Consider the following 16,908-nt stretch of genomic DNA (forward strand, 5'->3'; position numbering starts at 1 on the left):
ATATGTTTCAAATGTAGACACATAATAGACATGTATGAGAAGTCATTTGTGCTGTCGACTCAATTTGTGATTTGCAGTGCTGATGCATGGTCTTATACTCAATTCTTGTGTGTTATAAATTTCAAAAAAAACCTCCTATAATTATAGATATTAATGAATGTGAACGAAATCCGGTTCTGTGTCGTGGTGGTAGCTGTGAGAATACAGATGGAAGTTTCAAGTGCATCTGTCCTCATGGCCACGAAGTGTCTGCAGATGGAACGTCATGTTTAGGTAAGCTGCAATGAGTGACTGTACATGAGAACTGTTATCCGAAGTATACTTTTGAAGGATAATCTCAATTTACTAAAACAGCATGGTTTTGCATATACGGAAATAACATTTCTATAATTTTACAATATTTTAAACAAAAGAAAACCACTAAGTTATCAGCTTTTGTGCTCCTGAGATGCTGCATGGCCTGCTGTGTTCATCCAGCCTCACATTTTATTATCCAGCTAAGTTATGTTGGTTTAATGGGATTAAGAAAAGAGTTGCAGTGATTTTTTTGACAAAACGTTTGGCAAGGTTTCTGGGCAGTCTTCCCACCCCTTAAATGATGTGGGCCATGATAAGAAGGTTGAGTAAATCATATGAGATGTCCAGCATGGAACTTCTCACATTGACAACAAAATTTCCCCTTTTCCAATCAAGCATTGAATGGTGAGACAAGCTCCTCTTAATTGATTAAGAATGTGGGACGTGTCAAAACCTGTGTGGTTGTTAGAGAAGGATACCAAGAAAGGATTTGAGGATTCACTAATCATCATTGACCTTTTTCTCGCACTGCTGGGTGTTTCTCTGGAAGGTTGAGATGCACTGATCCAGGTAGAAACTTTGGATCAGCTGGGAGAGCCTTGTCTCATGGTCTCCTGTGCCTAGGGATAAGAGGACAGCCCACCTCTGCGCCACACCATCTAACAGGTCTTCCAGTTTTTTTTGTCCACGAAATGAGCACCAGATTAATCTGACCTGTCAACTCCAGGAAAATTTAGTGACCGTACAGGGCAGTTCCTGTCTGCCAATGCTTGACCCAGTGCATTGCGGCTTTTTAAATATCCTACCAGTGCCAGGAACCCCGGGAGGTCCTAGCAGTGGCAAATACTTCTTCCTACAGTGAGTGGCAATATTAGACCACAGGGGCATGGTGCATTGTTAGTGAGATGTGTTTGAGACAATAGCACTGAAAACACACCAGGCCTAGCAGAGAGAAGCTATCCATCAGACTCAATGAAATGGCACTGATTCGTTTGCTGGTACAATTCAGTCTAACTGTTTGCTTGTAAAGCAGGAGAAATATTCTTTGAATCTACTTTGAGTGCATAGTTTATATCTGTCCCAAACTGCAAACTAAGTTTAGAGATTCCTGCCTTACTAGAGAACATGATTATATACAAAAATAGATAGATGTCTGATACTTGTTTTCATTAATGAAAACAGAAAATATGAGTATCAGTAGCATTCACAGTCTTAAGTGTTTTGGCCTTGCAGTTAATATTTTCTCTTTATCTGAGTTAGTATTCAAACTTAGTCACTTGCTGTATTTCCCAAAATGCACAACCTATAGGATCAAAATGCATTATCTGTCTTTTTATGTTTTTAACATATTGTCTAGTTTAACCATTTCAAATATTTTTATAGATATTAATGAATGTGAGTTGAGTGACAACCTTTGTAAAAATGGACGCTGCGTCAACATGATTGGACAGTACCAATGTGCTTGTAATACTGGATATCAAGCAACACCTGACAGACAAGGTTGTGTTGGTAAGTACGCTTAAAACTTACTAAATTATTAATCTAGTAAGTTACTAAAGTAACTAAGTTACAAGAAGTCACTTTTCATGGACTGGTGGAATGGTGTTTTGTACCCTTGCACCACACAAAAGTAAAGAGCACACACATGTTGAATGATTAGCACAGGATAGGCAATCTACCTTCCACCTATCAAGAAAAAGCAAAATTAGATGGATAATCTTTGCAGACATCAGTGCATTCTGGGAATGAGGACTTCAGCCAAAGGAAAATACAATAATTTGCATTTATGTAATGCCTTATGTAGCAAGCATGACAAGACACTTTTCATCAGGTAAAGAATGATATTGAGTCACAGAAGATTACAGGACAGATGGCCAAGATCTTGGCCAAAGAGGTAGGTTTTGAAGATCAAAATGAGAGCAGAAGAATTTAGAGAGAATTCGAGAGCATATGGCAAATGAAATCACAGCTGCAACTCTTGGACCAATTACATTTGAGGATGCACAAGATGCCAAATTTGGAGGAGCAGGAGGCAGCACGATGGCGCAGCGGTTAGCACTGCTGTCTCACAGCACCAGGGACCTGGGTTCAAATCCACCCTTGGTTGCGCATTCTCCCTGTGTTTTGGTGGGTTTCCTCCAGGTGCTCTGTTTCCTCTCACTGTCTAAGGATGTGCAGATTAGGTGGATTGGCAGTGCTAAATTTCCTACAGTGGCTGCGGATGTGCAGGATGGGTGGATTAGCCATGGGAAATGCAGGGTCGCAGGGAAAGGGTAGGAGAGTGGGTTTGGGTTGGATGCTGTTTGGAGGGTTGGTGTGAATTTGATGGGCCAAATGGCCTGCTCCACACTATTATTCTAAAAGTTCTACGTTTTAAAATTTCAAAACATTTCAAGTTATGGAAGGATGAGGCTATTGGAAGAATTTTCAAACAAGGATGAGGAGTTTAAAATTGAGGCTTTGTCGGGTCAGGGTGTGTAAATACCAGTAATAATGGAAATGATGGATGAATGAGATTTGCTGCAAGTTAAAGTAGGGCTATTTTGTATGAGCACAAGTTTATGTAGGAAAGAAGACAGGCACACCGTGAAGACAGGATTGGGATCGTAGAGTCTATAGATCATAAAATCATAAGAAATAGAAGCAGGATTAAGCCATTCGTCCTTCTCTAACTTTCAAAGAGATCTTTGTTGATCCTATCTTGGCCTTAAGTCCACTTTCTTGGCTGTCTTCTATAACCCTTGAATCTCTTGTCAATTAAAAAGAAGTCTAAATCAGCCTCGAATACACAGCCTCAACTGCTGTCTCTAAAAGAGAATTCAAAGGCTAATGATCCTCTTGAGGAAATAAATTTCTCCTTTTATCTGTTTTAAATGGGAGATCCCTTATCTTTAAACATACTTCTTAATTCTAGATTCCCGCAGAAGAAGAAACATCTTAGTATGTTTCAAGCCTGTTGAGAATCAGTTATGTTTCAGTGGATCACCTGTCATTCTTCTAATCTTCATTGAATATAATCACAACCCAATCAACTTCTCTCAAAAGACAAGCTGTTCATCCTAGGATTAAAGCTAATGCACCTTCTCTGAAGTAGTTCCAGTGCAAGTATATCCGTCCTTAAATAAGCAGCCAAAACCGGATCGTTATGACCTCATCAGTTGTGGCAGTACATGTATTCTCCAGTACCATGCTCCTATGTCTCATGTTCTGTATGCTAGGCTTCCACATCCAGTGATCATGCCTGGGGCCCACACAAAACTATTAACCCCTGCTGCATAATCTAGGGATCCAGTCAGAGAATCAGTGGGATTGGTGAATTTTTCTTCACTTTCCAGTTCAGTGTAAATTCAGGAAAATCCAATCCCATGAATACCTAGAAAGACCATGTAAAAGGCAAACATTACAGCAATCAAATTAATCTTCATTCTTTTTCTCCCCTGAGAATGGTGGAAAATGCATATGAACCTCAAAATCTACTTTACAGCAAAAAGATTAAACTGTTGTATAATTTGATTTGATTTATTTGTGTCGCAGGTACCTAGATACAGCAAAAAGTATTGTTTTGCATGCTAACCAGACTAATCATACCTTACACAAAGTACATAACAGAATGCAGAATATAGTGTTCCAGCTACAAAGAAGGTGCAGAGAAAGATTACCCCTGATATGAGAGGTCTATTCATAAGTCTAATAACAGCAGGGGAGAAGCTGTGTATAAGTTTACTACACTTTTTAAAAATTATATCTTTATTGATTTTCTTTTCATTTAAAAAAATCAGATGAAAAGAATGAGTACACAAGTACACTACCTTGTAACAATTAGATTTGCACTCAAGCTAGCACTTGAAGGTCTCCGGCATTAAATGTTCCATTTCTGGATTGCAAAGATATTGGTTTCAAATTCCTTGTCATTGGTGGTATCAGATCTCATGCTACAGGTTTTAATTTATTTCACTTACTTTGCCTAATGTCATGTCGTTAGTTCAGTTCAGATTTGAAAATGTATTCTACCTGAATTAGACTGCACAACTTATTCACAAGTTACCTACTGTTACAGACATTGATGAATGCACAATTGTGAATGGAGGATGTGAGACTTACTGCACAAATTCTGATGGCAGTTATGAATGCAGCTGTCGAAGTGGCTATGCATTGTTGCCAGACCAACGATCTTGTACAGGTAAGATATAATTATTCAGAAACCATTTAGCTTTAAATGCAGACCATTAAGTAGTTATAGCAGTAATCTGCAATCCCAAATATATTGATCTCATAAGAATGTTTACTATTTCAGATTGAGTCATTATTAAATGATATTAGAATTAATTCTGTGGTCTATTTTTTAACTCTGAAAGAAATTTTGAAATTATAAGTTATCTTCCATGTGTCAAGATATTTGTGCCCCAGAAAAGTCAATTGTAATAACTTTATAGCACTAGCATAATGCTAGTTAATGTCTGTTAGTCATTTTCATGAACTGAAGCTCAGACTTGTTAATACCCACTAAAATGTCATTAACGTACACGCAACCTATTGCTCCATTCCTATTCTTTGATTCTTTCTTTCAGTGTTGGAGCAGGGAAATTTCACACAAACTGTGTTTAAATGTGTTATAGTTGTTGCACATCATATAACTATAACATGTTAATTTGAGTACATTTTAATGTGAAATAGTTTCCAGATTTCTCCCATTTTTATTTTGCTTGTAATTTTCACCTCCCACCTCAAAGCATCAATTGCTTGGTGAGATATGTGCAACTGAGAAACTTAGTTTTTTCAGTCTTTCTGTGAGAGCATCGCATGGCATCAAGCCAAACACAGTTCTATTCTTACCTGGTATTCACACATTCAGTTCCAGTAGCAGCATTAAATAGCCATTTGTTAGAACACTGGCCAATTTTTCACTTTCCAAATTCATGGATTATGAAGTCAGTCGTAATATATATTTAACACCTCTCCAGTGAAAATCAGATCTATGGGTGAAACTAATTCACATCAAGCTACGTAGCCTTCTGTAGCCCAAATGATTATTTGGATAGCCAAATGTGTATTTTTCTAACAGTGTTTATGTATCAGTTTAGCAAATGTACTTTACAAAGTACAAAAATGACTTCTTTCAAATATTAACCAAGAGAAACATTTATTGTACTTTTGCTGAAAACCAAGAGAAGTACTATGATTATGATAGACATTCCCAGTTGCTTTTACACAGATATAATCAGTTATAAAGACTGGCACCTATATTGGAGAAAAGTGTTCCCACTGCCGATCAAGACAGTGGGAAGGTGGAAAGAGGAGTTTTAGGCTCCGACATGTCACAGAAATGTTCCGATTTTTCTACTAAACTGATTTCCAATAAACTGTAATTGCGTAAATATGTTTCCTGCTATTTCAGTCCATGCAGTATAATGAAACAGAAACATCTGAGTTTTGCACACCAGTTGGTTTTAAAACACAGTGGCTATCACATTAAGCATTCACTTAATTAAAACAGTGATGTCAAAACTATTAACAGTAACCAGTGATACCTAATGAAATAAAAACAAAAATGTCCTGGAAACACTGATAAGGTCAGGCAGCACCTGTGTAGAAAAACAGAGTTTCTATGATAATACAACCATTAAAATCTGGAGCAGAAGTAGGCGAGTTGCACCTTTGAGACTACTCTGCCATTAAAAAAGGTCATGGCTGATCTCTTTATGTGCCAAATTTCATAAGCCTTCTTAATCACAACAGAAAGAATTGCGGATGCTGTAAATCAGAAACAAAAACCAAAGTTTATAGAAAAGCTCAGCAGGCCTGACGGTATCTTCAGAACAAGGAAGATGGGTCACTGGACCTGAAACGTTAACTGTAATTTCTCTCTACAAATGCTGCCAAACTGGCAGAGCTTTTCCAGCCGTTTCTGTTTCTGAACCCTCTTAATCACTTGCTAATGTGCATACTAATTCTTTTGTAACTTGTAATAGAAAGCAACGCGTGTAATTTTTAGAGGGGAGGTGAATTAGAAAATCAATAAAAATCCGTAATTGAGATTCAAATGAGGACCATGAAAGCATAGTCAATTGTTGCAAAAACACACCTGCTTCACTGATGTCCTTTAGGGAAAGAAATTTGCCATCCTTACCTGGTCTGGCCTACATGTGATTTCAGACCCACACAAACATGATTGACTCTTAACTACCCTCAATGCAATAAATGCCTCCCGAGCTAGCAATACCCTCATTCTGTGAATGAATAAAAATAAATAGATTCATGCCGTAGAACACCTATCTTTCTGCACCTCCGAATTGACAGTCAATCTCCATTTAAATATTATTCTGCTTTTTATTCTTCTTTCCATAGAGGTCAACAGTTTAGAAAACAGCCCTTCAGCCCATCATATCTGTAACAGTCAAATACGAGGACCGACATTCTAATCCCATTTTCCAGAACTTTGCCCGTAGCATTCTATGCCTTGGTATCATAACGCACATATAAATATTTTTAAAATAGTATTTGGCTTTCTGCTTGTACCTCTATTATAGGCAGTGAGTTATTCCAAAACTGCTGCCCCTTGCCTTAAATCTATGTCCCAGGCATTGATATCTCCAGCAAAGGAGAAAGGTTGCCTCCCATCTACCCTGTCTATATTTGTTCATAATTTTTTTCATTCATTCATGGGGCATGGGCATATAAGGAGCAGTTGAGGACTCTGGGTCTGTACTCGATGGAGTTTAGAGGGATGGGGGGGTATCTGATTGAAACTTACACAATACTTAGAGGCCTGGTTAGAGTGGACATGAAGAAGATGTTTCCACTAGTAGATGAGACTAGGAATCAAAGGCCTCACCAAAAAAAACAAATGGACGCTTTAGAACTGAGATGAAGAGGAATTTCTTCAGCCAGAGGGTGATCAATCTGTGAAGCTCACAAGGCTGTGGACCCCTAGTTATTTGGTGTATTTAAGACAGAGATAGATATGTTCTTGATTAGTCAGGAGATCAAAGATTATGGGGAGAAGATAGTAGAATGGGGCTGAGAAACAAATCAACCATGGAAGAGCAGACTCGATGGGCAGTATAGCCTGGTTCTGCTGTTATATTTCATAGTCCTCCAAGTGCTTCTCAACATTGAGTAATACACATTCATCAGCTGAGGAAGTATGGTAGATGGTAATCAGCAGGAGGTCTCCTTGCCCATGTTTGACCTGACACCATGAGACTTCATGGAATCCAGAGTCAGTGTTGAGGACAGCCAGGGCAACTCCCTGTCGACTTATATACCACTGTGCCACTACCTCTGCAGGATATGTCTTGCCGGTAAGACTGCGCATACCCAGAGATAATGGTGGTGATGTCTGAGGCATTGTATGGTGTAATTTCATGAATATGACTATGTCAGTCTCGACTTGAGAGACTGTTCACCAAATTTTAGCTCAAGCCCCCTGATGTCGGTTGAAAGACTTAGCAGAGTCGAAAGGGCTGCTTGTATTATTGTCATTTCTGTTGCCTAACTTAGTGGACAAGTGGTCCATCCAGTTTCATTTCTTTGTTGAGAATTCATGGTGACTGATAGAACTGAGTGCTAGACCGTTTCAGAGGGCAGTTAAAAGTCAACTGCATCGCTTTTGGTCTGGAACGATAGGTAGGTCCAACCAGGTGAGGATGGCAGGTTTTGTTCCTTGGAGGATGTTTATGAACCAAATGTATTTTTCCGACAATGACCAGCAAATCATTGTTGATTGTCGGAAAAATACATTATTAGATATTAGATAATTATTAGATTCTTAATTAGATTTTTAGATTATTAGATTATTATTAGATTCTTAATTCCAGATACTTATTTAATGTACATTCTACCATTTACAATGGCAAGATTTGAATCTGGATCCCCTGGAACATCTGCTGAGTTTCTAGATTAATTGTCTAAACATAATGCCACTAAGTTATTGCCTCCACCACATCTCAATCATGTAACCCTTCTCAGTCTCCTCTGCCCCAAGGAAAACAACCCTAGTCTATCCAAGATAACATCGTGTGGAGCTGGAGAAACACAGCAGCCCAGGCAGCTTCAGAGGAGCAGAAAAGTTAAGGTTTCAGGTTGTGACCTGAAACGGCAACTTTCCTGCTCCTCTGATGCAGTCTGGCCTGCTGTGTTCCTCCAGCTCCACACTTCTTATCTCTGACTCCAGCATTTGCAGTTCTTACTATCTCCAAGTTAATCTAATATGTCTTTATAGTAAAGTTCTGCAGCCCAGGCAACATCCTGGTAAATATTCTCTGCACTGTCTCCAGTGCAGTCACATCCCCCTTTTAATTAGGATTCCAGAACTGTGCACAATACTCGAGCTGTGACCTAACCAACAATTTTACAGTGACATTTTATATCCCTGCTATGTGATCCTCCTTAATGATCAATTCTAATTCGACAACAGAATACAACAGAAATAAAGCCAACTGACCTGTGGTTTCCTGTCTCCTGCCTCCGACTTCCCTCCCTTCTTGGTAAATGTGTTATACTTGCTACTTTCCAGTATGGAATATTTCCAGAATCAAATGATTTTTGGAAAGTTAATACCAATGTATTTAATTGCTCAATAGGCCCCTATTTTCAAGAGACTCAGACAATGTCCACCAAAATCTGTGAATGTATCCGCCCACAGATCCATCAGTTTGCTCGGTACCGCTTCCCTGGTAATTGTAATTACACCAAGTTTCACTTCTTAATTCAGCTTCCTGATTTACAGATTATACTTGGTTTCATTTATATCTTCTGTTGTGATGACAAGAATCGAGTATTTATTCATTACAAACACCATTCCTTCTAACCTATGGAGGACGACCTCTCACTTTACTTTTTCATTTTTAGATACCTGTAGAAACTTTTGTTAGCTGTATTTACATTTCAGTTAGCTTCCTGTCATGTTCTTACGTATTTGTCCTGTGTAATCTTTTCTTAATTCTCAACATTCTTTATATTCTGACAGACCATCTGATCTACCACTCATGCTTGCACAATTATACACTTTTTCCCTAAGTTTGGTGCTTTTCTTATCTATTTTAGTCAACTATGGATGGTAGGCCCTCGCCTTGGATTTTTTCTTTTATAGTAGGAACTTATTACTCTGAGTTTTCTGAAATATCACTTTATAAATATCTGCCGCTTCTGCTCAATATCCCAACTCATTTCTGCCTGCTGAAAGTTCATGTCCACATAGTTTCCCTTATTTAAATATAAAATACTGTCTTAGTCCCACTCTTCTCCATTTCAAGCTGGATGTAAAATCCAAAAATATCCAATATCAATAAGATCACAAAAAAGAAAGCTGCCTTAAAGGTCATTAATTAATCTTGTCATGTTACACAATACCAGTACAAGTACAGTCAGCTCTCTGGCAATTTCCAGAATGCACTGCTCCAAGAAGTATTCTTTGAATTCTTCAGTGAAGCTACTACTACCATACCAATGTGATTTTCCCGTTTGTATACACATTAAATCAGCAAATCACTTGAGAATTCAGATGTGGAGAAGGATTTAGGTATCCCTTTGGAGTTAGTTATGTATTTTTGTGCATGAGTCATAATGTCCATGATCCAAAGCTAATTGGCTGTTATCCTGAGTTATGGTAGGAATTGAACATGAAAGTAAGGATGTTGTGTTTCAGTTATATTGGGCTTCAAGAGACCACATCTCGATATTGTGTGCAATTTTGGTCTGCTTCTTTAATGAAGGATGTAAGCGCATTGAAAGTGGTTCAGAAGAGATTTTATATGTGGATAAGTGGGGCCTTTTATAAGGAAAGGTTGGACAGACTGTGCTTGTTTCCACTAGAGTTTGAAAGACTGAGGGGTGACTTGATTAGGCCCATAAGATCCTGAATGACCTTTTCAAGCTGGACATGGAATTTGTTTCCTCTTGTGGTGAGCCCAGGACTACATGTCACTGTTTCCAAATTGGGTTGTCCTTACCTGATAGAGATAAGAATTTTGTTTTTGTCTTAGGGTTGTGTGACTTTGGAACTCTGCCTCATAAGATTGTGGAGGCAGGGTAATTGAATATTTTTAAGGCAGAGATGCTTAGATTCTCATTAGGCAGTAGAAGAAGTGTTATTAAGGCAGATGGGAATTTGGGATTTGAAATACAAACCAACCAGCTCGCATTTAATTAAATGGCGGAGCCAACTTATTTACCAAATGATCTGCCTCTGTTCTTATTTTGTACGTTCATAAAATCACCCACAATTATTACCTTCCCTTCATCATAAGCACGCAATACTATTTCTTGCATGCTTCTTCCTACATTGTTGTTACTGTTTTGGGGACTTCTGGGGGTGGCACAGTAGCTCAGTGGTTAGCACTGCTGCCTCACAGCACCAGAGACCTAGGTTCAATTCCACCCTTGGGTGACTGTCTGTGTGGAGTTTGCACATTCTCCCTGTGTGCTCCGGGTTCCTCCCACAGTCCAAAGATGAGCAGATTTGGTGAATCGGCCATGGATGTGTAGATTGGGTAGGTTACAGGGGGATGAGTCTGGGTGGAATGCTCTGAGGTTCGGTGTGGTCTTGTTGGGCTGAAGGGCCTGTTTCCACACTGTAAAGATTCTATGATCACTCCCAGTAGTGACTTCTTTCACTTACCATTCCTCATCTCCACCCAAACCAATTCTACATCATGATCTCCTGAACAAGATCATCATTAACTGTTGCAGCAATGTCAACTTTGATTAGGGGTGTCTCCCTTTGCTTTTATCTATTCTTCATATTCTCCTTGAATGTCAAATATTCCTCAATATTCAGGACCCAATTCTTATCCTGCAGCCCTGGCATATCTCCGTAATGACAATCAGATCATACTTGTTCACTTTTGTGCTATCAATTGATTTACTTTGTTATGAATGCTACTAATACTTAGATACAGAGCCTTTAGTTTTGCATATTTTGTTACCTGTGTAGCATCTAGTCTACTTCTGACATATTCTTAAGTTTTCCTCCAGCCTTTCTGACCTTCATTTTATGTTTCTGTATTTTTCTATCAAGCCTTAATTCTACCCTATGACTTGTTATTTGCCTGAACTTAATTCCTCCCTGCTCTTTTTTTCTTAGTTTAACATTCTCTCTATTTTCCTCACAGCTCGCAAGAACATCAATTGCAGCATGGTTCAGGTCTAGACTGTAGCAGCGATATAGAACCCACTCTCACCAGTACTGATACCTCAAGAAAGCAGAACCCACTACTCCCATGCTAGTCTTTGAGCATGCATTCACTTCTCTCTTCATATCCCATGTAAATTTGTACACGGCTCAGTTAGTAATCCAGAGATTATCTTTGAGGTACTGATTCATAATTTAGCACCTAACGTCTCGTACTCCCACAGTCTCTTTCCTAGTTTACCTCCTCTTGCATGTCACCTTGTACCATGGTGCCATGACTGCTTAGATCATCCACGCTGCAGTCCTCACTCTCATCTAACCTTAAACCTATTGGGTAATTACTGAACCTCCTGCATTCCTGCCTTCTGAGTCTCATTACCCACCTCACTTGCAGTTATGGTGTCCTCTCCTTGACCATTGCCAAAATCAGAAAATCCTATCCTAAGGAGCATGACTGCCACCCAGAATAAAATGCCCAGCGAATTTTCTACTCCCTGATATGCTGCAGTGTCTGCAGCTCTGCCTCCAGCTCAAAATAGTTTCTAATCAACCTGTCCAGAGATGTTATCATACATTTCTAGAGCAAGTAGAACCTGGAATGCAGACCTTCTGGTTCAGATTAGATTAGATTCCCTACAGTGTGGAAACAGGCCCTTCGGCCCAACAAGTCCACACCGCCCCATGGACCATCCCATCCAGACCCATCCCCCTATAACCCACACACCCCCGAACATTACAGACAATTTATCTTGGCCAGTCCACCTAGCCTGCACATCTTTGGCCTGTGGGAGGAAACCAGAGCACCTGCAGCAGACCCATGCAGACATGGGGAGAATGTGCAAACTCCACACAGACAGTTACCCGAGGCTGGAATCGAACCTGGGTCCCTGGCGCTGTGAGGCAGTGGTGCTAACCACTGAGCCACCGAGCTACCCAATTGTATGGACATTACCACTGTTCCATGAAAGCCATTTTACCTCCAACTCAATAACTGAAGTTTCTTGAGGTGCAAATATTTACTGTTGATGTATGCCCTGTATCACACCAGCATCCAGAAGCTCCCACTTTCTGCAGTCACAGCATATTGCCTGCCCTGCCATCTCTTGTATATGTCAGTCAATTAATAATTGCTTATTGATTTATAATTCAAATTGCCTATATCTTCCAGTAGCTCTTGGTGCTGTCAGTAACTTGTACAGCACTAATAAAACAATACAATACTTACAAAACTCGTAAAACTTATTTTCTAATAATGGTCACTGATTTACCTGCTGCTTCTCCTGCATAAAATTGGAACACAAATTCCGCAGGGTGTAAACAAAAGAGTAGAATAGGAAAGCACCTCATCCCTGTCCTTCTCCAGTGTTCCTAGACTGGCAGACTTTACTTCTTTCAATAACGCTTACTTAAAGCACCTCTTTCCCCCATGCACTTTGAGCCAAATTCCCAAATCTCTCACTAAGGCAAAGTCTACCTCTCACTGACCATACATGCTTGCTGACCCTTCACCAGAACAGAAAGAGTATAGAAATTAAAATGTTTTGAGAAAGTGAAAGGTAGGTGGTGGAAATAAAGGGAAGGAAGGGCCTGTGATGGAATGAAGTCCAGGAGAGATTAATAAACAGAAGATTTAATGGGATAGGTAAAATAGACATGAAATATGTATCCAAATAGGGTGTGAATGATTAGATAGCAGCTATCTACATGCAAAGTGAACAAATGAGAAAAATTTGACAAAAAGGAAGCAGATATTTGTGGATCTAGAATTGTTCAACTCAGTTGTAATTCCAGAGTTGAGTTGAAAAATGAGATGCTGTTCCTCAAGCTTGGGTTGAACTCCATTGAAACAGCTAGCCAAGCCAGTGAATAGAGGACAAAGTGGGAGCAAGGTGGAAAATTGAAATGATAAGCAATGTGAAGGTCAGTTGTACTTGAGCACTGAGCAGCCATTTATCTTAAAGTTGTCATCCCTTCGCAGGGGAAACCACATCATGAACAGCTACTAATGCCTGTCAGGGTGGATATGAAAATGAGTAGTCTAGGCTTCCATCTACATTACTTTCTTTTTTCATTGTTTGAGGTTTAGTTGTAGACCTGGACATCTTGATTCATATTGCTGTGACTCTATTATGGATGTATGCTAAATAAGAGCATGATCTAATAGTACTTGTATTGATATACTGTCTTATTTTACCTCTGAGCATTGTCTCAGAGCCATTCATACTTCTGGTGGTATTGGTCGAAGTCACAAGGAGAAACAATGATGCTCTTAGATAAAGTGGTTAAGAAGGCAGATGGGATACTTACCTTTATCAGTTGCGATATAGAGTCTAAGAGCAGAGGAGGTTTTGCTAGAACTGTATAAACATTGGTTAGGCCACAGCTTAGAGTATTGTGTGCAGTTCTGGAATCCATGTTATTGGTGGGATATGATTACATGGGAGAGAGTGCATTGGAGATTTATCAGAATGTTGCCTGGGCTGGAGACCTTTAGTTATGAGGAGAGATTCAATATACTAGGATTGCTTTCCTGAGAGTAGAGGAGACCAAGGATGGATATGACTGAGATGTATAAAATTATGAGTAGCATAGATAAAGTAGACAGGAAGACACTGATCCCTCCCTTGCGGGAGGGATCAGTGACCAGGGTGCTTAGATTTAAAGTAAGGTCACCAGGTTTTGAGGAGGTGTAAGGAAACATTTTTTTCACCCAGGTTGGTGGAAATCTGGAACAGCATTTCTAAAAATCTGGCATCACATTGTAGGCCCGAGCATGTAGGACAGCAGATGTCTTCTAAGGAGTAAAGGTAGATTGTTATGATAATCATATTTTGTGGTCACTATTACTGAGGCTAGCTTTCAACTACATATTATTAGTTGAGGTTAAATTCTTCCAGTTGCCATTTAGAATTGGAACCCATGCCACCAGAGCGTTATTACCATTACTATTAAACTGTTATGTTAAATTACTATGTTAAACGCTGGAAGATAACTATATTTAAATAGACTCCAAGTACACACTTGGAGTGATTGTAGCGAGATCAGCCAGGTGAACTCATAGAATATGAGTCCCTAATTAGGGATGTTAATCTGGTCGAATCAGGGACCCCTGGCGACAGATATAAACAGGCGTGTCAGAGGTTCTGTTCGCTCTGGCTGCCTCTGAGGAAGCTGGATCGGTGTCAAGGACTTTCCATATGTAAATAAAGGGTAATTTTGTGACAGGACACCTTCCTCTGAAAACTGGGCTACTCTGTAAAGAAAGGAACAACTGGTTGTACAGGTAAATAAATGTTTCACTCATTTTTACTTACAGAGCATATCTTTCTCCATTCAAATTTTGTTCTTCTAAATATGTAATTGTTACTGGTAATGCCCCACACTGTGGTGTTATTTCACACACTTTGCACAGTACATTAACCTCTTGGTCTACTTAAATAATACATCCATTAAATGTTTTCTTATTCCTCAGATCTCAGGCATTCCTTCAGACCATATTAAATTGTAACATAGGCCACCATCTCCTAGGACAACAGCATAAACTACTGTTTTTCTTCCAGATATTGACGAATGTGAGGATAATCCTGATATTTGTGATGGAGGGCAGTGTGCCAATGTACCTGGAGAATATCGATGTCTCTGCTATGATGGATTTATGGCTTCTGAGGATATGAGGACCTGTCTAGGTAAGACTTGTTTGGAAATTTCTTGCTAATATCCTAAGATTATAGCTGACATGTTAGGCTGAGTACGTGAGAAAGTATTAGAAGCAATGATATGAAATATGTAATGTTTAGAAGTGCATCACTCAAGCTGTATAGCACTTTGCTAAAAGATTATTGACAGTGCAGTATTCTGGAGCTATGAATGCTGAAACTCAATTTTAACTTTGATTCACAGATGTGAATGAATGTGAGCTTAATCCAAATATATGTCTCAGTGGCACTTGTGAGAACACCAAAGGATCATTCATTTGTCACTGTGAGCTGGGCTACTCTGTAAAGAAAGGAACAACTGGTTGTACAGGTAAACAAATGCTTCACTCGTTTTAACTTGCAGAGCGCATCTTTGTCCATTTAAATTTTGTACTTCTAAGTATGTAATTGTTGCTGGTAATGCCCTACACTTCATAAAATTTCTAACAGTCCTTTGCTTCCCATATTTAAAGGTAGGGTTAAAAGCTTTTAAAATAAATGGATGGCCATCATGACACCCTCAAACTGCTTGATGTGGGAGAATAAGACATTTGGCATCTTGTCTGCCCTTGGATTTTAGAGGCCTGAAGGCAGAAGCAAAATGGACAGCCCAGCAGCTATCCCTGTGCAGTCTGCTATTTTTGGCAATAGGTAGAAAGGGTGCCTACTTTGAAAGGCTGTCCTGTGCTGTTGGATGCAGTCTCTTCAAAGTTTGTGCCTACCATTTGAGAATCATCCCTGACCTGGCCTCTAAAATAAGGTTCCCTCTCTTTGTTTCAGTTTGCTTGAAAGGTTTGTCCAATAGATGAAGTCCAGGAATCATCAGTCTTCTTCACGACTGCTTGTAGTATGTTAATACTGTTATTCAATCCTGGTGCTATTGATAATTCTGCAGCAAATCTCTTCCGTCAGGTGGGGTCAGAAGTCATTTTCTGAGTCGGTTAAGTTACTTATAGTGTAATTTTGCTGCAAGGCAACTGGTGTTCAGGTGGGCAGGCTGACCACAGACCTTTCAGTTGGGGCTGGCGTTGAAATAATACCCCCCCGCTTAATCTCTGCCCAAACGTCCCATGTCTTTATCTGCAATGCCATGTTTTGTCATCAAAGGACAATTGTAATGCAGCAAGACAAAATAAATACAATGCAATGTGCAATTCCTGTTGTTGTGCTGGTTATTGTAAGATTAAATCTAAATTTTATAACAAATATTTTATCATGCATTGAAAATAGATAAAGCATCTTTAAGGTAATGTTGCAGTTTTTGTGTTATAAAATTCATCAGAGACTACTTTTGAGTTAGTAAGAGACAAGAACATGATCACAATGTGAAAATGTTTATAGTGTCTCTTACGTAAAATTATTTCCCAATGAAGTTACAAAATAATAAGGTAAGTTTGTTTAGACCTTTTGGATTTTCAATTTAGATTAAATTAATTTAATGGTTTTAATCAATTTTAGCTTTGGACTCTTGATCTCATTATATAATGACTGAAATTTTGATTGCTGTAATTTAGGTTGAATAAAGTTTTTTGATCAACTGAGTATTGACTCACGTGGAAATAAATTTTCCGCTTTACGGTTTTACAAGATAGTCTAATGAGATAGCTATACCTGTATTTTCTCAATTTATGTGGTGAAACTGATTGATGCCAGTGGACCGTTGTGTTCAAACCTGTTGTGGTTGTGAGAATATCTACAGCGCTACATAAATGATCAGGAAACTTAGCCGAATTTTGTTCTCAATATTAGTTTGTGCAGACAGGCTAAATAGCCACCTTGAGAGAT

General features: G+C 39.1%; 1 protein-coding gene across 1 annotated transcript in view; it reads left to right on the forward strand.

The window, feature by feature from the left end:
* LOC125446730 (fibrillin-1-like) overlaps positions 1-16,908 on the forward strand; it is a 570,259-nt gene that overhangs the window by 381,238 nt on the left and 172,113 nt on the right. The window contains exons 27-31 of the mRNA XM_048520489.2: positions 148-273; positions 1,681-1,806; positions 4,355-4,477; positions 14,989-15,114; positions 15,329-15,454. Coding sequence (XP_048376446.1) covers positions 148-273; positions 1,681-1,806; positions 4,355-4,477; positions 14,989-15,114; positions 15,329-15,454 — 627 coding nt within the window. The remainder of the gene's footprint in view (positions 1-147; positions 274-1,680; positions 1,807-4,354; positions 4,478-14,988; positions 15,115-15,328; positions 15,455-16,908) is intronic.

This window comes from Stegostoma tigrinum, chromosome 36, assembly GCF_030684315.1.
Source record: "Stegostoma tigrinum isolate sSteTig4 chromosome 36, sSteTig4.hap1, whole genome shotgun sequence".
In the NCBI taxonomy this organism is placed as follows: Eukaryota; Metazoa; Chordata; class Chondrichthyes; order Orectolobiformes; family Stegostomatidae; genus Stegostoma; species Stegostoma tigrinum.